Source organism: Agelaius phoeniceus, chromosome 7 (assembly GCF_051311805.1).
Source record: "Agelaius phoeniceus isolate bAgePho1 chromosome 7, bAgePho1.hap1, whole genome shotgun sequence".
In the NCBI taxonomy this organism is placed as follows: domain Eukaryota; kingdom Metazoa; phylum Chordata; class Aves; order Passeriformes; family Icteridae; genus Agelaius; species Agelaius phoeniceus.
This window is the reverse complement of record NC_135271.1, coordinates 28,140,898-28,163,230: the sequence shown is the minus strand read 5'-3', so window position 1 is coordinate 28,163,230 and position 22,333 is coordinate 28,140,898. Positions and strand designations below refer to the sequence as shown.

The following is a 22,333-nucleotide window of genomic DNA, read 5'->3' as shown; positions in this document are numbered from 1 at the left end:
AAACCACTGACATATCTACAAAAATGATCTATTTTACTGTATGTAGATTTAAAGCTTTTGACATTATTTTGAAGTAAACACTTTAAAACACATATTATTTTAAGTATTAACAAATTTTTTCATAGTAAAACATACCTGTTATTTTTGTTCCGTCTTTGGTCTCAGAAGGCACTCCAACACCATATTCATTTTCTCCGGAGACACGGAAGTAGTAAATGGCACCTTCTTGCAAACCAGTCACTTTGTAGGACAGGCGATGACAGTTGTTTGTCACAGTGACCCACGCCTTTTTGCTAGCTTCTCGTTTTTCAATTACATAGTTCTTTACAGGTGCTCCACCATCATTTTCAGGAACATCCCAAGATAACACAGCAGATTCTTTAGTTATGTCTTTTGTTGCAACATTAGATGGTGGGCCAGGCGTATCAAGAACTTTGACCATTAAAGTCAAGGCGGTAGTGTTCAGGATGTTTTGCAATGTTAATGTATATTTTCCAGAATCATTTCTTGTTGCTTTTTCAATAGTAAGAGATGTGCAATTACTTGAAGTGTCAATGCTTGCACGTGTACGGAGATCAGTGTCTGGTTTGTTCCATGTTACATTTGGGACTGGTTTGCCTCTGAAAGGAACAGTCATTGTGAATGATCCACCAGCCTTTACAATTAAAGTCTTCCGCATTTCACTGTCAATTTCAAAGGCAGGTTCTTCCTCTCTTTCTTTAGCCACCTGAGGTTCTGAGACATCACTTGGTTCACTGACACCCATTTTGTTAATGGATTTCACTCTAAAAACATACTCAGAGCCTGACGTTAATCCACTTATGGTATATTCTGTGCCTCTTAAATTCTGAATAGCTGTTGTCCAGTCAGTTTCATCAGTTTTCTTGTATTCAACTGTGTATCCTGTTACTGGAGCACCTCCATCAAACAGTGGCTTTGTCCAACCAATTGTGATATTTGACCTTGTAGAATCCATAATCTTAGGTTTAGATGGGGGCGATGGCAGGAAGATTGGATCTTCTGCCTTAATCAATGGTGTGGTTTCACTTGGGAGACTTAGGCCAGCAGCATTTTCTGCATAAACCCGGAATTCATATTCACATCCCTCACGGAGACCCGATGATTTCACTCTTAAATCATAAACTGGCTTTTTGTTTACACGAATCCATCTTAGGCTGGTTTTCTCACGCCTTTCAATTACATAGCCTGAGATCTCACTGCCTCCATCAGACTCAGGTCTTGCCCAGCACAGAGTTATTGAATCTTTGCTCACACTGGTGATCTCTAAAGATGTAGGTGGGCTTGGAATTGTAAATGGGTCTAGGGCTTTGACAGCAACACTTTCTAGAGGCTCACCAACGCCGTATTTGTTAACTCCCATTACTCTGAAAATATATTCATTACCTTTCAGTAATTTTGTCACTTTACAAGATGTTGTTTTAAGCTCTCCTTCACAAAGTGTCCATGCAATTCTGCTGGTCTCACGTTTTTCCACAATATAATGATCAATATCTGCACCACCATTTTCTTGAGGGGGTCCCCATGACAAATGGCACTTTTCAGCAGTAAGGCCATTTATTTCTAATGGACCTGCAGGTGGGCCAGGTCTATCAAGTACTTTGCAATTAATTGCCAAAGATTTTGTTCCTGCAACATTCTGTAATGTTAGTACATACTGTCCTGAATCCCCTCGGATACAGTCCTTAATGGTTATTGCAGTAGTGTAATCTGTTGACACTATTTCAACTCTAGCTTTTCCTTCGAGCTCCTTGCCATCCTTTGTCCATGAAATCACTGGTATTGGCCGTCCTGCAACATCAGCATTGACTTTAAACACTTCTCCAGCTTTCACAACTACAACATCCCTGAATTTGGCATCCATCATAATTCTTGGAGCCTCTATGTCATCTTTCACGGTCACAGGTCCAGTTGATTCAGATGGCTGACTGAAGAGCCCAGCAGCATTCTTTGCAATCACATGGAATTCGTAGCGCTGGTCTTCTGTAAGTCCACCTACATCAAAGTATGTTTCTTGCACATTAGTAAAATTACATTTTAGCCAACGACCATCCGGTAGTTCTCGGCGTTCAATAATATATCCTGTTACTTTAGCTCCACCATCGTATTCTGGTTTAGTCCACTTCAATGAGACAGATGTTCTTGTAATATTAGTAACTTCTGGTTGACCAGGAGGATCACATGGATCTCTTGCAGCAACTGGTTCACATGCTTTGCTGCATTTGCCTATTCCAGCAATGTTTTCTGCATACACACGATATTCATACATGAGTCCTTCATCAAGACCTGTAACTTTCATTTGTGTATCAGTTATGAGGCTCTTGTTGACTTTTGTCCAAAGAATGCTGCTTCTTTCTTTATGCTCCAAATGGTATCCTAGTACTACGCTGCCTCCATCATTAACTGGTACCTGCCAAGTTACAATCATGAAAGATTTAGTTGCATGTGCCACACGAGGCGTTCCTGGTGGACCTGGAGGCTTAAATGGATACTCTGCCACAACAGAAGGAGAATTAGTATAAGTGCTCTTCCCATAGCGGTTTTCTGCACAAACACGGAACTGATATTCAGATCCAGTGACGAGCCGAGATACTTTAATTGATGTTCTTGCAACTGCTGCAGATACAACTTCCCATGTTGTTGTGGTAGTATCTCTCTTCTCCACAATGTAATTGCTAATGTGACATCCACCATCATATGCTGGAGGTTTCCAAGACAGAGTTACACTATCAGCACTAACTTCATCAATTTTAACATCAGTTGGTGGTCCTGGTCTGTCAAGGACAACTACGGTTAGAGAAACTGTTGTTGTTCCAGCAGTATTTGAAAGATGTAATTCATACTGTCCCAGATCTTCATTTGTAGCTTCCTTGATGGACAGTGAAGTTAAAGTCTTTGATGTTTGAACATTTACCCTGGTTGTCTGTTTTAAGGGATTCCCATCCTTCTTCCAGCTAACAGTGGGAAGAGGTCGCCCTCTGAATGGAATGTCAATCTTAAGATCATCTCCAGCTTTCACTGTGAATGTGTTAAAAAGAAGCTCAACAGATGGCTGGATTTCAATATCTTTTGCAATGACTGGGACACCAAGTTCTCTTGGATCACTTTTTCCTTTTTCATTAATAGCAATCACCCTGAAACTGTACTCTTCTCCCATACTTAAGCCTGTTACTGTTGCTTCCAGTGTTTTCACCTGAGTACATGCACTCCATTTTACGCTTCCTTTAGTCTGCATTTCTACTATATAACCAGTAATTTTACTACCACCATCACTCTCTGGCTTTTCCCATTTAATCGATGCAGAATTGCGAGTCACGTCAACAAGAATGACCTTTGACGGTGGAGAAGGTGGTTCAGACACCTTAACTGGATCAGCAATTTCTGCTGGTAAACCAGCCCCATATTCATTTACAGCCAGAACACGGAAGTAATAACTACATCCTTCTTGTAGTTGAGTAATCTTGAAGGAATTCTTAGTACAGTTGCTTGTAACTGTGGCATATGCCTTTCTTGTGGATTCTCGCTTTTCAACTATGTAGTTGGTAATTTTAGCTCCGCCATCAATCAGTGGTGCTTCCCAGGCTAAAGTTACAAAATCTTTTTTCACTTCTCTGACTGTCAGGTTTAGAGGTGCACTAGGTGTATCAAGCACTCTGACATTAACAAAAGCGGATTTTTTGCCACTGTTGTTCTCTAAAGTAAGATTATATCTACCACTATCAAATCTATTGACATTGTCAATGACCAGCATTGTGTAGGAACTGGTGACTTCAATCTGAGCTCGCTCACTAATTGTTCCTTCCGCTTTCTCCCATTTAACTTCAGGTTCTGGTCTTCCTTTGATGGTGACAAACAGGCGTAAAGTACCACTAGCACGTACAGTGACTACTTTTCTGAGATCCGCATCAAGTTCAATTTCAGGAGGTTCAGTCTTGTCCTCTGCCAAGACTGCACCAGGTATAGTTGCAGGTTCTCCTACTCCTTCTGAGTTGATGGCACAGATGCGGAAGTTATACTCCTGGTTCTCCTTCAGTTTTGTCACGGTGAACTGTTTTGCTTGTAGGCCTGTTGGTGGGGTACAGGTAGTCCATTCATCAGCAGCAGCTTCTTTTACTTCCACTACATATCCTTTAACAGGAGCGCCACCATCATAAATGGGCTTACTCCAGGCAAGGGAAACTGATGACCTGGAAGTATCTGTAACCTTTGGATTGGTAGGTGGACCTGGCGGATATAATACATCACAAGCACGATAGAAAATGGATGGCTCACTGGGTTCCCCTACCCCTGCAGCATTTTCAGCAGACACTCTAAACTCATAGAAATGCCCATCAGTTAGACCTGTTACTCTGAATCGCAAGTCTGTCAGCCTTTTCTTATTGCATTTGGTCCACCGGATACCATCCTTGTCTCGTTTTTCAAGTATGTAACCTTCAATTTCAGCTCCTCCATTGTCTTCTGGGCGACCCCATGTTACCACCATAGAATCTTTTGTGATTGCTGAAACTTCAGGTGTTGAAGGAGGACCAGGGGGCTTGTATGGATTACGAGCCACAACTGGTTCAGATTCCAAGGGTTCTCCAACTCCATATTTATTCACTGCCATTACACGGAAAATGTATTCATTGCCAGGAAGGAGTTTGGTTACTTTGTGATTTAGAGCCTGCACATCTGTTGCTACTTGTGTCCATGAAAGCCTACTTGTCTCTCTCTTCTCAATGATATAATGTGAGATACTAGAACCACCGTCATGTGAAGGTGGAGACCATGACAAGTAGCATTTTTCTGCAGTGACACCTGTAATGTTCAAAGGTCCTTCTGGAGGTCCTGGTCTGTCAAGCACTTTCACAGTGATTGGTATAGATTTGGTGCCACCAACATTTTTGAGGTTAAGAGTATAGTGACCTCCATCTACTCTTATACAGTCTTTGACAGTGAGACTTGTTTTCTCAATGGTAGATTTAATTTCCATTCTTGCAGTTGTTTCTTCAAGGTCTTTACCATCTTTTGACCATGTAATGTCAGGAATAGGTTTGCCATGGATATCAGCTTCAAGAACAAATGTTTCTCCAGCATGAACGACAATGACATCTCTGTATTTAGGATCCAATGAAGCTCCTGGTGCTTCAATTTCATCTCTGGCAGTAATAGGTCCTGTACTTTCAGATGGTTCACTGAAGCAACCTGCTGCATTTCTTGCAATTACTCTGAATTCATATCGTTGGTTTTCAACAAGACCACTTACTGTAAATTCTGTTTCCAACACATTTGTAAAGCTGGCTTTCATCCAGCGACCATCTGGTAGTTCTTTCTTTTCTACAATATAACCAGTTATTTTGCTTCCACCATCATATTCTGGCTTTTTCCACTTCAGTGTGATATTACTTCTTGTAACAACAATGGCCTCTGGGCGGCCAGGTGGGTCACAAGGATCTCGGGCAACATAGAGTTCTGATACTTTGCTGACTTTGCCAATGCCAACAATGTTTTCAGCAGAAACTCTGAACTCATATTCAAGACCTTCTTCAAGGCCGTCTGTTTTATATTTGGTGTCCACAATAAGTGACTTGTTCTGTTTTGTCCAAAGAATGCTGTTCTTATCTTTACGCTCAAGATGGTAGCCAAGAACTTTGCTTCCTCCGTCATTAACTGGTTCATGCCATTGTACAATCATGTGGTCCTTGGAAGATGCCGTAACAAATGGGGTTCCAGGTGGTCCAGGCACCTTGTAGGGGTATTGCACAACAACTGATTTAGAAGCCAAAGGAGAGCTCTTCCCATATCTATTTTCAGCAGAAATCCTGAACTGGTATTCAGAACCTGTTTTAAGCTTTGTTGCTTTGATGGTTGTTCTTGCAACAGTTGCTGACACAATGTTCCACGTGGTAGTGCTTGTGTCACGCTTTTCTACTATATAGTTGCTTATCTGGCAGCCACCAGTATAATCAGGTGGTTCCCATGATAAAACAACAAAGTCTGCACTAATTTCATCAAAGCGGATGGGTCCTCGTGGTGGGCCAGGCTTTTCTAGTACAATTATGCTCAGGTGCTCTGTTGCTGTACCTGCTGCATTTGTTGCTGTCACGGTATATTTACCAAAGTCTTCCCTGTTGCTTTCTTTAATATGTAAAATAGTTGATGTTGTCGTATTCTCAATATTTAATCTGGTTGTCTGTTTCAGTGGCTGCTCATCTTTTGTCCAAGTAATAGTAGGTTTGGGTCTACCTATAAATGGTACTTCTACCTTCAGATCTTCTCCAGCTTGTACACTGTATGTATTAAACATCAGTTTGAAACTTGGCTCAATAGTCAGGTCTTTAGCTATCACAGGAATTCCAAGTGCTCTGGGATCACTTTTGCCTTTTTCATTGTAGGCAATCACACGGAATTGATATTCCTGTCCTGGACTCAAACCAGACACCTCTGCATTACATGTTTTGGTCTCACTAACAACACTCCATTTTTCTGTTCCTTTAGGCAACATTTCAACAAGATATCCCAAAATTCTGCTACCTCCATCATGTTCAGGTTTTTCCCACGTAAGTGATGCACTTCTCTGAGTGACATCAGTGAGTGTTACTTTCCCAGGAGGCAGAGGTGGCTCTGAGGCTTTGATAGCATCCCTGGTTTCAACTGGAACACCAATTCCATATTCATTTTCAGCCATAACTCTGAAGTAATAAATTGCTCCTTCTGTAAGATTTTCAACTTTAAAACTTGTCTTGGCACACTTAGCACTTACATTTGCAAATGCCTTCCTGGTTGACTCACGCTTGTCTATTACATAGTTCTTTACCTTTGCACCACCATCAATAATTGGTGGCTCCCAAGATAATACAGCAGAATCCTTCTTTATATCCTTTACCACTAAGTTTTGTGGGGGTCCTGGTGTGTCCAAGACTTTCACTGTAACAAATGCAGATTTAGAACCACTGCTGTTCTCCAGTTTAAGAATATACTTTCCAGCATCATTTCTATCACAGTTGTCAATTGAAAGTTGTGTGTAGTTTATGCCTTTATCAATCTGAACTTTTTCTGAGAAGTCACCTTCTTCTCGGGACCATGTGATGTCAGGTGTTGGTCGTCCCCTGAATGGTATGTGAATCCTAGCAGACCCACCAGCTCTAACCACTATCCCTTTCCTTAGCTCTGAATCAATATCAAGTTCTGGAGCTTCAAGTTTGTCTTCTGGTTTAATAGTACCAGGAACTGATGCAGCCTCTCCCACACCGATCTTGTTGAGAGCACATACTCGTAGTTTGTATTCTTGATGTTCAGTAAGCTTTTTGATCTCAAATCGAGTGGCGCGTATGCCTGTCTGTGGAGTAACAAGCGACCATTCATCTTCATCTGCTTTACAGATTTCAACAAGGTATCCCTGGATTTCACAACCACCATCATAAATAGGTTTACTCCAACCGAGTGTAACTGAACTTTTGGTGGTATCCACAACATGGGCATTTGTAGGTGGGCCAGGCTTGAACATCGGGTCACAAGCTTTGAAGTAGGGAGAAACTTGGCTTGGTTCACCAACTCCAGCAGCATTTTCAGCAGAGACTCTGAATTCATATTCATGATCCTCTGTTAAACCTGTAACTCTTAATCGCAAATCTGTAATGCGGCGTTTATTGCATTTTATCCATCTGATGCCTGCTCGGTCTCTCTTTTCTACAATGTAACCTACGATTTCACTACCTCCATCACTGTCTGGCCGGGTCCAGCACACAGTCATAGAATCCTTCGTGATGTTGGTAATTTCCAAGGCCTTTGGTGGTCCAGGAACCACAAATGGATTTCTCATCATTACTGGCACAGATTCTAATGGCTCACCAACCCCATATTTGTTAACTGCCATGATACGGAAGACGTATTCATTTCCTTCCAAGAGTTTTGTTACTTTCAGCATTGTAGGTACAACTTCTGAAGCAACCACAGTCCATGCCAGGCGGCTAGTTTCTCTCTTCTCTACAATGTAATGAGAAATATCACTGCCACCATCATGAAGAGGAGGACCCCATGCCAGTGCACATTTTTCAGCTGTAACTCCTGTCACTTGCACTGGGCCCTCTGGAGGTCCTGGCCTGTCCAAGACTTTTACATTTACTGTTACTGTCTTTGTTCCTGCAACATTAGAGGCTTCTAGAATGTACTGTCCACCATCAACTCTAATAGCATCTTTTACAATTATTAATGCACTGAAATCGGTGTTCTTTATTTCATATCTAGCAGTGTCCTCAAGCTCTTTATCTCCTTTGTACCACTTAATGGTCGGTAGTGGCTTTCCATGAACATCAGCCTCAAGTCTGAATGTCTCACCAGCATTTACAACAATAGTGTCTTTGTACTTTGGATCCATTGAAATTCGTGGAAGTTCAACTTCGTCCCTTGCTGTTATTGGTCCTGTACTGTCAGAAGGTTTACTTATTGTACCTGCAGCATTCTTTGCAATTACTCTAAATTCATATCTTTGGTCTTCAGTAAGTCCTGTTACAGTGAACTGAGTTTCAATGATATTTGTGAAGCTCGCTTTCATCCAGCGACCATCTGGTAAGTCACGTTTCTCTACAATATAACCAGTAACCTTGCTTCCACCATCATATTCTGGTTTGGTCCACTGTAGAGTAATAGAGCTTCTTTTTATTATTATAGCTTCTGGGCGACCTGGAGGATCACATGGATCACGAGCTACATAGCACTCAGAAACTTTACTTGTTCTGCCTACACCAACAATGTTTTCTGCAGAAACTCGAAACTCATACTCAATTCCTTCTTCAAGGTTATTTGTCTTAAAACTTGTGTCCTGAATAATAGTCTTGTTTACTTTAGTCCATAGGATGCTGTTTTTCTCCTTTCTCTCAAGATGGTAGCCCAACACTCTACTGCCACCATCATTTACTGGTTCGTGCCATTGTACAACCATGGAGTCTTTTGTAACTGTTGTCACAAATGGTGTGCCAGGAGGTCCTGGTTCCTTGTAGGGATACTGTGCTACAACGGGTGCAGATTCCAATGCAAAACTCTGCCCATACCTGTTCTCAGCAAATATTCTGAACTGGTATTCTGAACCAGTTTTCAGTTTAGTCACCTTCAGTGTAGTTCTTGCAACAGTAGCTGAAACTGTTTCCCATACAGTGGTTGTTGTATCTCTCTTGTGCACAATATAGTTGGTGATTTGGCAGCCGCCTGTGTACACTGGGGGATTCCATGACAGGGTAATACTTTCTGCACTTATTTCATCAAACTTCACAGGTCCAACTGGCGGGTCAGGTTTGTCTAGAGTAATAATTTCAACAGAGGCAGACTTTTGCCCAACAACATTAGCCACAGTGATTTCATAAGTGCCACTGTCTTCTTTGCTAGTTTCCTTAAGATTCAATACAGTGAGGTCAGTTGAATCACTAACATTGACTCTTGTTGTCTGCTTCAATGGCTGGCCATCTTTAACCCAGGTAACAGTTGGCTTAGGTCGACCTGCAATTGGTATTTCTACTTTTAGATCCTGTCCCACCTGAACACTGTAACTGTGGAAAGCAGGTCTTACATCAGGTTCAATCACCAGGTCTTTGGCAACGATTGGAACTGCAAGTGCTCGAGGATCACTCTTACCCTTTTCATTTACAGCCATTACTCTAAAAAGATATTCTTCCCCTTGAGTTAGATTAGTAACAACTGCTTCAAGTGTTTTAACACGAGCACACTCTGACCACTTCTCACTACCCTTTGCTTGCATTTCAACAATATATTGTATAATTTTGCTACCACCATCATGCTCAGGTTTTGCCCAGCTTAGTGAGACACTGTTTCTTGTGACATCATCCACTGTTATTTTCCCAGGAGGCTGTGGAACTTCAGCAACTTTAATTGGGTCGCTAGTTTCTGCAGGGAGGCCAATTCCATATTCATTCTCAGCAGAGATTCTGAAGAAGTAATAGCAGCCCTCCTGAAGTTGATCTACTTTCCATGAAGTCTTGTGGCAGTTTGTTACAACAGCTGCATATGCTTTTCTTGTTGCTTCACGCTTTTCAATAATGAAATTCTTTATTTTTGCTCCACCATCCAAGAGAGGAGGCTCCCATGAAAGTGAAACAGAGTCTTTAGTGATCTCTCTGATTTTTAAATTAACAGGTGCACTTGGGGTATCCAGTACTCTTACACTGACAAATGCAGACTTTGTTCCACTGCTGTTTTCCAAGGTCAGAGTATATTTTCCGCTATCAAATCTGTTAACATTATCTAGAACAAGGGAAGTAAAGCTACTAGTGGTATCAATAATAGCTGCTTCTCTGATGTCACCTTCCACTTTACCCCATTTTACTTCAGGTGTTGGACGACCTCTGATGGGAACAAACAGTCTTAAGGAACCTCCTGCTCTCACATTTACAATCTTCCTTAATTCCATGTCAAGGTCAAGGTCTGGTGCCTCCATCTTCTCTTCTACAATAACAGAACCAGGAATATCTGCATGCTCTCCAACTCCTGCTTTATTAACTGCACATATGCGGAATTTGTATTCGTGTTTTTCCACTAATTTTTCTACTTCCATGTGAGTATTCTTAATTCCAGTTGGAGGGGTACAAATTGACCATTCACCATCACTTACATCACATTTTTCCACAATGTATCCCTGAATTTCAGAGCCACCGTCATATATGGGTTTACCCCATGAAAGAAAAACTGAAGATCTTGTGACATCCGTAACTTTAGGATTATTGGGTGGACCTGGCTTGTAAATAGGATCACATGCTTTGTAGTAAGTAGAAGGTGGACTTGGTTCACTAAGACCAGCAGCATTTTCAGCTGAAACTCTGTACTCATAATCATGATTTTCTATAAGACCAGTCACTCTGTATCGCAGTTCACTTATCAGGCGTTTGTTACATCTTGTCCAGCGAATGCCTTCCTTATCTCGTTTTTCAAGGACGTAGCCAAGGATTTCACTGCCACCATCTGAGGCTGGTCTTTCCCATACAACTATCATAGAATCCTTGGTAACTGCTGTGACTTCTGGAGCCTTTGGAGGAAGTGGCACAACAAATGGGTTCTTTGCGACTACTGGGTCGGACTCAAGAGGTTCACCAACACCGTATTTATTTACTGCCATGATGCGGAAAACATACTCATTTCCTTCTAGAAGTTTTGTAACTTTGCAGTTCAGGGTTTGCACATTTGAGTCAACAATAGTCCACACCAAGCGACTGGTTTCCCTTTTTTCTACAACGTAGTGTGAAATATCGCTACCACCATCTTGTAGTGGAGGTTTCCATGACAGTGTGCATTTTTCAGCTGTAACACCTGTAAACTCAACAGGTCCTTCTGGAGGTCCAGGTCTATCAAGAACTTTGACGTTAACAGGAACCTTCTTTTCACCTGCAACATTCTTTGCCAGTAGTACATACTGCCCACTGTCAACTCTCGTGGCTTCCTTCACACTGAGGCTTGTTGCAAAATCAGTAGTTTTTATTTCCATATGAGCAGTGCTTGTCAGCTCACGATCACCTTTTAACCACTGAATGGAAGGTATTGGTTTGCCATGAACATCAGCATCAAGCTTGAATGACTCACCGGCATGCACTACAATAGTGTCTCTGAATTTTGGATCCATACTTATTTGAGGTGGTTCTACCTCATCTCTTGCTGTAATTGCCCCTGAGCTCTCAGACGGTTCACTGAAAACACCTGCAGCATTTCGTGCTATAACACGAAACTCGTATCTCTGGTTTTCGACTAGACCAGTTACTTCAAACTGAGTATCAATGACATTTGTAAAGCTTGCTTTCATCCAACGGCCATCAGGTAATTCCTTCTTTTCAACAACATAACCTGTGATTTTACTTCCACCATCATATATAGGTTTCTTCCACTGGAGTGTTACTGAGCTTCTTGTGACAATTATAGGTTCTGGACGACCTGGAGGGTCACATGGGTCACGTGCAGTATAGCATTCAGATGCTCTACTTGCCTTTCCAATTCCCACTATGTTTTCTGCAGAGACTCTGAATTCATATTCAAGACCTTCCTCAAGGCCAGTTGTCTTAAATTTGGTATCTGGAAGAGGTGTTTTATTCAGTTTAGCCCACAGAATGCTGTTTCTTTCTTTGCGCTCCAAGTGATAACCAATGATCCTGCTACCGCCATCGTTGACCGGTTCGTGCCATTGTACCACCATGCTGTCTTTTGTGATATTTGTAACAAAAGGAGTTCCAGGTGGACCAGGAACTTTAAATGGGTATTGGGCTACTATTGACTCTGAGGTGAGATACGTACTCTTCCCATATCTGTTCTCAGCTGCAATTCTGAACTGATATTCACAGCCAGTCTTTAAACGACATGCTTTTATAGTTGTTCTAGCAACAGTAGCTGACACAATATGCCAAGTCGTGGTGGAAGTGTCTCTTCTTTCTACAATGTAATTATTGATAGAGCTACCACCATCATACTTGGGTGGTTCCCAGGAAATGGTAATACTATCTGCTGTGACTTCATCTACTTTTACTGGTCCAGTTGGAGGTCCTGGTTTGTCAAGGACAACAATATTTAGTGTCTCAGCTGCTTCACCAGCAGAGTTTGTAAGTTTAACTAAATATGATCCCACATCTTCTCTGCATGCTTCTTTTATTGTTAACACTGTGTTGTTTTCTGAGCTTTCTGCATTTACTCTTGTAGTTTGCTTCAGTGCCACATTGTCTTTATGCCAAGACACTGCTGGTTTGGGTCGACCAACAAAAGGAACATCAACCTTTAAGTCCTCTCCTGCTAGAACACTGAAAGTGGTAAACAGTAGTTTGAAAGCTGGGGGGATCACAAGATCTTTTGCAACCACTGGAATACCCAGCTGGCGAGGATCACTGATACCTTTCTCATTCTGAGCTGAAACACGGAAGGTGTATTCTTCACCTTGGATCAGTCCTGTGATGGTGGCTTCAGTAACTTTTACGGTAGCACAGGTTGACCACTTTTCACTGCCTTTGCTCTGCATTTCTACAATATAGCCCAGAATTCTGCTACCACCATCGTGTTCGGGTTTTTCCCAAGATAAGGTTACACTATTTCTTGTCACATCCAACAAAGTTATTTTCCCTGGTGGAAGTGGTCTTTCTGACACTTTTACAGATTCTGAAGTTTCAACTGGAAGGCCTATTCCATACTCATTTTCAGCAAGGACTCTGAAGTAGTAGTTGCAGCCTTCCTGCAGTGAATCAACTTTCCAGCTGGTCTTGTGGCAATTCGCATTAACAGTTGAATAAGCTTTTCTTGTTGATTCACGCTTTTCAACTATGTAATTTTTTATTTTAGAGCCACCATCTATGAGAGGAGGCTCCCATGTGAGTGTAACTGAAGATTTTGTAACTTCCTTTATTTTCAAATCTTGAGGTGCCCCTGGAGTATCAAGAACTCTGACGTTCACAAAAGCTGTTTTACTACCTGAGCTGTTTTCAATTGTCAGTATGTATTTGCCACTATCAAATCTATTTACATTTTCAACAATAAGTAAAGTATAAGAACTTGTTGATTCAATGCTTGCTCTATCCAAAGATTCCCCATGTTCTCTTGTCCATTTAACTTCAGGTGCTGGTCTTCCTTTAATTGGGACAAAGAGTCTCAGAGTACAGCAAGCTCTAATAGTTACAACTTTACGTAGCTCTGCGTCAAGTTCAATCTCTGGAGGTAGCATTCTTTCTTCAGCTTTTGGAGTGCCAGGAACAAGAGCAGGTTCCCCAAGACCTTCAGAGTTCATAGCATATATCCGTATTTTATACTCTTGGTTTTCTTTCAAGTCAGTGATGGTAAAAGAAGTGGCCTTTAGACCCACTGGTGGAGTTACAATCTTCCACTCATCTTCTTCAGGTAGAGCAATCTCAACCATGTAACCTGTGATCTCTGAACCACCATCATATATTGGTTTGTTCCATGCTATTGTAATAGAAGACTTGCTGCTATCCAAAACACGAGGATTACCTGGGGGACCAGGCTTAAACACAGTATCACAGGCTTTATAGAACGGACTGGTTGGGCTTGGCTCACTGACACCAGCAGCATTTTCTGCCATGACTCTGTATTCATATTCATGGCCTTCTGTCAGTCCAGACACTTTAAAACGTAAGTCAGTAACAACCCTTTTGTTACATTTCACCCACCGTAGACCAGTCTTGTCTCGACGTTCTACAATATAGTTAGTTATTGGGCTCCCACCATCAGAATCAGGATGGCCCCAACAGACAACCATAGAATCCTTTGTAATTGCTGTAACTTCGGGTGTTTTAGGTGGATCAGGTGGAACATATGGATTTACTGCAAGAATGGGCTCTGATTCCAGAGGCTCACCGACTCCGTATTTGTTAACAGCCATAACTCGGAACACATACTCATTGCCCTTCAACAGTTTAGTAACCTTCAGTTTAGTCACTGGAACTTCTGTGCCTACAGATGTCCACGCTAATCTACTTGTTTCACGTTTTTCAACCACATAATGGTCAATCTTTGCTCCTCCATCATCCAGTGGGGGTAGCCACGACAGCACACATTTTTCTGCAGTGACTTCAGACACAGCCAAAGGCCCTTCTGGGGGACCAGGTCTATCAAGAACTTTAACATTGAAGATATGCTTGGCAAAGCCACCAGGGTTTGTTGCAGTAAGTGTGTAAGCACCACCATCCCTTCTTGAGGAATCTTTGTTGGTGAGAACGGTAGAGAAATCTGCTATTTTTATTTCTAATTTTGCTGTGTCTTCAAGTTCTTTTTCTCCCTTTGTCCATGTCATAGTTGGTGGAGGGCGACCTGAAACATCAGCCTCAAGTCTGAAAACTTCACCTGCTTTCAGCACTATGGTGTCCTTGTATTTAGCATCCACCTTTATCCTTGGTGCTTCAATGTCATCTCTACAAGTGATTGCATCTGATGGCTCTGAGGGCTGACTAACAGCTCCACCAGCATTCCTAGCAATGACACGGAATTCATAAGCAGCATCTTCTGTCAAACCACTTACAGTGAATTCAGTCTCTAATATATTGCTGAAATTAGCCTTCAGCCAACGGCCATTAGGAAGGTCTCTTTTTTCAACAGTGTAGCCAGTTATCTTAAAACCTCCATTATATTCTGGTTTAGTCCACTTCAGTGTAACTGCATGTCTTGTAATGTTCAGAGGTATCGGCTTACCAGGTGGATCTATTGGGTCCAGGGCAAACACAGGCTCAGATGGCTTGCTTGGCTTACTCTTCCCAGCCAGGTTTTCTGCTATAACACGGAATTCATATGCAATGCCATCGGTAAGTCCAGATGATTTAAAGATATTTCCTGACACCAACATTTTACTTACAGTCTGCCAAACAATGCTGTTTCGCTCTTTTCTTTCAATGTGATATCCTAGTATTGGGCTTCCACCATCACTAACTGGCTCATTCCAGCTAATGGTCATGGTTTCTTTGGTGACTGCAATCACCTGAGGAGTGCCAGGAGGCCCAGGTACCTTAAACGGATAGTTGGCAACTACAGACTCTGAAGTAATGGCTGGACCAACTCCATATCTGTTTTGAGCTTTAACGCGGAACTGATACTCAACTCCAGTAGTGAGACGAATGGCTTTAAATGTAGTGCGTATCACTGTAGTTGCCAATTCAGTCCACGTGGTACTGTCGGTCTGACGCATTTCTACAACATAGTTACTTATTGGTACACCACCATCATTCAAAGGAGGCTCCCACGAGAATGTTAGGAAATCACATGAAATTTCTTCAAATTTGATTGGTCCAGTAGGTGGTCCAGGTATGTCATGAACTTGAACTGTGATTACTTCACTAACTTCTCCAACAATATTTTTAGCTGACAGTGGATATTGACCACTATCACTTCGAATGCATTCATTGATGGTCAGTATGGTTGCAGTTGCTGTATTTTCATAATTTACCCTTTGTGTTTGCTTAAGTATTTGGTCTTCTTTCTTCCAAGTCACAGTAGGCCTTGGACGACCAAGTACAGGGATTTCAATCTTGATATTGTCACCAGCTTTGGCAATGACTGTTTTCTGGTAAATAGCACGGAGATCAAACTCTGGTAGCATTGTTTGCTCCTTGATAATAACTGGTCTGCTTTCCCTTGGGGCACTTCTTCCAGCACTGTTAACTGCCATAACCTGGAAAGTATACTCTTCATTTTCAGTTAGATTCTTTACTACACAGTCCAGCGTTTTTACAGTGGTGATGTGTGCCCACTGGTTGGTTCCTTTTCTCTGTGCTTCAATTACATACCCAGTGATCTTGCTGCCACCATCGTGTTCTGGTTTTGGCCAAGCCAGGCTAACTGAATTCCGTGTTACGTCCATAATATTAAGGCTCTCAGGTGGGGATGGGGCCTCGGAAGCTTTTACTGGTTCTGTAGTTTCAGCTGGCTCACCAATACCATACTCATTTTCAGCCAGTACTCTGAAATAGTATTCACACCCCTCAGCCAAATTAGGAACCTTGAAGGAACACTTCTGGCAGTTGGTTGTGACTGTTGAATATGCCTTCCGAGTTGATTCGCGTTTCTCAACAATGTAGTTGGTTATACGTGAGCCTCCATCTACCAGAGGCATATCCCATTGGAGGGTTATGCTGTCTTTGGTTATTTCTCTAGGCTTAAGGTTTATTGGTGGACCTGGTGTATCCAAGACTTTTACATTTACAAAGCCAGTCTTCTTACCAGCAGCATTTTCAAGAGTCATTACATATTTTCCTGCATCATATCTGGTGCACTCTGTGACAATCAAGAGTGTAAAAGAGTCAGTATTTTCAATACTGGCACGTCCTTTGAGTGAAACATCATCTTTTGTCCATGTAACTTCTGGAGTTGGACGTCCTTTAATTGGTACAAAAATTCGAATAGTGCATCCAGCTCTAACAACAAGTGTTCTTCTTAGCTCAGCATCCAGTTCAAAGTCAGGAATCTCTTCTCGGTCAACAATTTCCACACTTGGAATTATTGCTGCTTCACCGACACCTGCAGCATTCATCGCAGAGATTCGGAAATTATACTTGGCCCCGGTCTGCAGAGGAGCTACAACAAATTGAGTGATTCTTAAAGCAGTCCCTATTGTGTCTTTCACCCATTCATCTTCTCCTTCTTTTTGATGCTCTACTATATAGCCAGTGATTTCAAGACCACCATCATAGTGAGGCTTGTTCCAGGCTAAAGATGCACTTGTCTTTGTGGTATCAGTCACTCTTGGATTTGCAGGTGGACCTGGTGGGTCTGAAAAGCAAATAAAAGATAAAACATTACATTACAGCAGAAGTCATTTATATGCTCTCTGAATGTGTTCCCTACGCATCCCACCCACCCCCAAAAAGAAAAAGCATGATACTGACATGCAACATCTTTGCAAAGGACTGAGTTTGAAGTGTCACTTGGTGGTCCGACTCCAGCTCTATTTTCTGCACTGACACGGAATTCATATTCGTTTCCTTCCAGAAGACCAGTTACTTTGCATCTAAGATCTGAAACTGGTTTCTTTGTTGCTCTCACCCATCTTAAACCTTTCTTTTCTCTTCGCTCGACATGGTAGCCTGTGATTTCACTTCCACCATCATCGACTGGCCTTTTCCAGGTAACTGTGACAGTATTTTTAGTCACATTTGTTACTTCTGGTTTTCCAGGAGGGCCTGGAGGACCTGTTCAGGAAGAAAAAAGTATAGTTAAACAAAAAATCAAGTCTTTAGAAATTAATAAAACCACACTGGAATTCCTTAGCTTGTTCTACTTACCAAATCTATCCACCATTTTAACTGGTTCTGATTGTACTGGTTCACCCTTGCCATACTGATTTACAGCTGAGACACGGAAAACATATTCATTTCCTTGAATGAGCTTGCTAACAACATGCCTACAGCTCTCAATGTTTTCAGCAACCAATGTCCAGAGCAGTCGACTAGTTTCTCTCTTTTCAAGAACATATGATTTTACTGGTGATCCACCATCTTCTGCAGGAGGTGTCCATGTAAGAGTAGCTTTTTCTGCTGAAACATTGCTGATCTCAATAGGCCCTGGAGGTCCTGGAATATCTAAAACTTTCACATGTACAGTTTCCTGCTTAGTGCCAAAAGGATTGGTTGCAGTGATGGTGTATTCTCCAGAATCTTTTCTGGCTGCATATTTGACACTTAGAGTAGAAGAAGTTGGTTTGGTTTCAATGTGCACAAGCTCTGAGGGTCTAAAATCTTTTCCAGCTTTGGACCATGCTGAAGTTGGAGGTGGTTTGCCACGGATACTAATAGCAGATAGTGTGATGGTTTCCCCTGCTTTTACTGTTAAACCTTCCTTCAAAGTAGGATCCAGAACAATGCTTGGTGCCTCTGTCAAAACCAAGTCAAAAAATACTGATTGTTACAACAAGAACACAGAGATAGGAAACAAAAGAAATCTGATAATACCTATTCAAGTAAAATTCTGCCTTTTCAATGCCATCTACATACCATACTCATCCTTGCATATTATGGTTCCTGTGGATTCAGATGGAGGACTGATAGCTCCAGCAGTGTTCTTTGCTCTAATTCTGAATTCGTATTTGCAGCCTTCAGTAAGGTCAGTTACAGTAAATGCACAGTCTGGAACATTCACGTGATTAGCTTTCATCCAAGTCTTTTTGGGTAAATCACGCTTTTCAACAATATAGCCGGTTAATTTATGTCCACCATCATATTTTGGTTCTGTCCAAATGAGTGTTACTGAGCTCCTGGTTACATTGATAACTTCAGGCTTCCCAGGAGGATCTAGAGGGAAAAAAATAATAGCAGTCAAACAAAAGCTATTTCAAATTTCAGAATTTTCTTTTTTATTCTCCTGATGACTTACCAATAGGATCAAGTGCCACAACTGGTTCAGATGGAAGACTTGGTTTACCTACTCCAGCCAAATTGATCGCCATTACTCTGAATTCATATTCCAGACCTTCAGTTAACCCTGTCACTCTGAAATCTTTCATTCTTATTGGTGTTGTATTTGCTCTCTTCCACAGAAGACTATTTCTTTCTTTAACTTCAATGTGATAGCCTAGAAGATAAATTATGAGATAAAAATATGGGGGGGTTTCTAGAAATCCGAATTTCTCACAGCATTGTGAAACATCATACTGCCCATATTGCACATTGTATATGCATTGTGCAAGAGGAGCACTGAAAATCAGGTTAAGAAATGGATGAGGACATACATGGTGGATGTACATAATTGCAATGAGGAGGTGTTCGTAAATGCAAATTGCTAATTTTGTAGACCCAAGTATTGTCACATACAGGTGAATCTGTGTTTATTTCTTTACATATTTTGGCTCTGAGAAAAGATATTGTTTCTCAGTTAGTATTTTCCCAACATTTGAGTTATTTCTTTTTTTAAACAGGAAGTAAACCAGTGAAATCAGTCACTTAATCAGTCAGTCAATCAAGCAATTAATCAATCAAGTCAGTGCATCACCACCTGCTACTTTTATCTTGCCTTTTGACAGAGAGAAAGAACTATTAAGTAGCACTAACTACTGAAATGCTAGGGAGGTTTTGGGGGATGTACCTGTGATTGGTGAACCTCCAGTTCTTCTGGGATCAGTCCATGTTAAGGCTACAGACTCATGCCGAACAGCAACAATATTGGGAGGTGGAGGAGCATCTGGGACATCTAAACAATATTGAAAAAAAATGCAGCAGTGTTAAAAATTGTTATTACCTCTAAAATGAATTTTTTAGATTTCAAAAATTATAATGGATACTTACCAAATGGATGTTTTGCAATGACAGGCTCTGATTTAAGACCTTCTCCTACTCCATATTTATTTTCAGCCCTGATCCTGAATGTATATTCATTTCCTTCATGAAGTCTTGTAACTCTAAATGTGGTTTTCTGGACCGCAGAGGCACAAGTCACCCACTTATTGTTTACATTATCTCTCTTCTCTAGAACATAGTTAGTGATTTCTGAACCACCATCATCTTTTGGAGGGCCCCATTTTAAGGTTATGGCATCAGCTGTGACTTCTTCAAATTTCACTGGACCTGTTGGTATGCCAGGTTTGCCAACAACTTTCATAAAAATAGTGCCTTCCTTGCTGCCAGCAACATTCTTCAGAGTTATTGTGTATTTTCCTGCATCAGCTTTCTGGCAGTCATGTACCACAAGGGTGGTGTTAACTGCTGTAGATTCAAATGCAACTCTTCCACTCTCAGTAATTGCCTGGTCTTCATCCTTCTTCCAAGTTACGGTTGGGACAGGCTTGCCTTTCATAGGGATTTTAAGACGGAAATTGCTACCCTCTTTAGCAGTATAGCACAAATCAGGTAGATCTCTTAAGTCAAGTTCAGGTGCCGCTGTAAAAAATGAAGGAATCCAGTTATTCCACCACACATAAACTCTGTGGTAAAATTAAGATGCTGTTTTAAAGGTATCTTATTTCTATGTATACATGGTAATGATAGTATGCATAAAATATAATTTGGGTAAGTAAAGCATTGAATTAATGATCTTGCTTCTCACCAACATCATCTCTTGCTACAATTGTGATCTCTGATGGAGTTCCATATCCAGCATCATTTTGGGCCCTCACTCTGAAAGTGTATTCTTGTCCTTCTTTTAAGTCTCTCATTGAAAAATGGAGGTTCTTTCCCCGCATGACTTCTTGCCATTTATCTTCACCAATCAGGACCTCAACAATATATGCAGAAATACGGCTTCCACCATCACTGATAGGTTTCTTCCATACCAAATTGCATGAGGATTTTGTTACAGCTGAAGCTTTTAGATCCACAACCGGCCCAGGTGTTTCTGGAAGGAAGAAAAGCATAGTAAGCTTTCATTCAAGCTAAAAATAAAGATTATTTGAACAAAAAAATGGGTGAAAAGGATTCATTTTTCCTACCAGAAGCTTTGACAGCATCACGAGTTTCACAAGGATCACCAATACCATATTCATTTTCAGCAAAAACTCTGAAGAAGTAAGATTTGCCTTCTTCTAAGTTAGTTATCCTGTAGCTTGTCTTTGGACATTCTGTTGTTACCGTGGACCATGATTTTCTTTCTGCATCACGTTTTTCCACAACATAATTTGTGATTGGACTGCCCCCATCTACCAGAGGAGGTTCCCATGTAATGTAGGCAGAATCTTTAGATGCGTCCTTTACAACCAGGTTAATGGGCGGGCCTGGAGTATCTGGATAAACACAACACCACCATATTTGATTTAGTAACAGACTTTTGAAAAACAGTTAAAAAGTTAACAAATATATTATAATGGGAAAGCCCTGAAACTTACCAAGTACTTTTACAACAATGGTGTACGACTTTTTGCCACAGCTGTTCTCCAGACTGAGGACATATTTTCCAGCATCATATTTATTTACATTTTCACAACGCAGGAAGGTATCAAAATCAGTTGATTTGATGTCTAATCCTTGTCTATCTCTTAGGTTGGCACCCACTTTAGACCATGAAATCTTAGGAGGTGGACGTCCTCTTACTGGCACATAAAGTCTCATTGTGACTCCAGCACGCAGCACAAGGACTTTCCTTAGTTCTGCATCAAGTTCTCCTTCAGGTGGAACTGTGTGTTTAAGAAAAAAACGCATGTAATTAAATCATTATGTTTAAGATTATCACAAAAGTTACAGTAACAAAAACTCCCCTTTTACTGGCATTACGCTTGACTACCCAACTTCTCATGCCTGTGATGATGTTAGTAAGTATCCTGACTCCTGTTTGAAGATAATTTGAAAATATACTTTTTTTTTTAGTGATTTCGTCTCCTTTTTTTTCTGCCTTTACACCATTTATCTTAGAAATGCTCTTAGTTTCTCTAGAATTCAAAGGAGTTTCAGAGCACCCTGGACTTCAATGCTTTTCTTGAACTAAGATAGTTTTATAAAGCAATGCTTTTGTAGGTACAGCAAAATGTATACAAAAGCTAGCCTGTATCTTAAGGAGCAAGTGTCATACAATCAAAGAGTATCATACAGCTGCTTAGAATAGTAATCTTGGCTTTGAATTATTTAGAAGATATGAAGGTGACTGAAAGTTTTAAGAAAGATGAGAGGTCTGAAAATTCTAATATTATGATAAATTATTATTATGATAATTATTATTATTATGATAAATTATTATTATGATAAATTATTATTATGATTATTATTATTGTGATAATATTATAAAAAAAGACAAAAAATCTTGATGATCCAGTAGGAGGCAGAAGGCTATAAAGCATACAATGAAAAAAGCAGACACCAAATTCTATTCTGTTCCTAACTGCTCTGTTTTCTTCCAAATTAGCCACCTTTAGCTCACATTTTTTGAGTAAAAACATGTTCCAAAT

At 40.9% G+C, this 22,333-nt stretch overlaps 1 protein-coding gene across 1 annotated transcript in view; it reads right to left on the bottom strand.

The window, feature by feature from the left end:
- The window catches only part of TTN (titin), a 234,957-nt gene that overhangs the window by 28,533 nt on the left and 184,091 nt on the right, over window positions 1-22,333 (bottom strand). The window contains exons 268-277 of the mRNA XM_077181862.1: window positions 21,281-21,568; window positions 20,888-21,178; window positions 20,506-20,793; window positions 19,749-20,339; window positions 19,549-19,653; window positions 18,841-19,038; window positions 18,462-18,758; window positions 17,754-18,341; window positions 17,358-17,660; window positions 136-17,241 (exon numbers count right to left, since the gene is read on the bottom strand). Of these exons, the coding sequence (XP_077037977.1) occupies window positions 136-17,241; window positions 17,358-17,660; window positions 17,754-18,341; window positions 18,462-18,758; window positions 18,841-19,038; window positions 19,549-19,653; window positions 19,749-20,339; window positions 20,506-20,793; window positions 20,888-21,178; window positions 21,281-21,568 (20,055 nt within the window). The remainder of the gene's footprint in view (window positions 1-135; window positions 17,242-17,357; window positions 17,661-17,753; window positions 18,342-18,461; window positions 18,759-18,840; window positions 19,039-19,548; window positions 19,654-19,748; window positions 20,340-20,505; window positions 20,794-20,887; window positions 21,179-21,280; window positions 21,569-22,333) is intronic.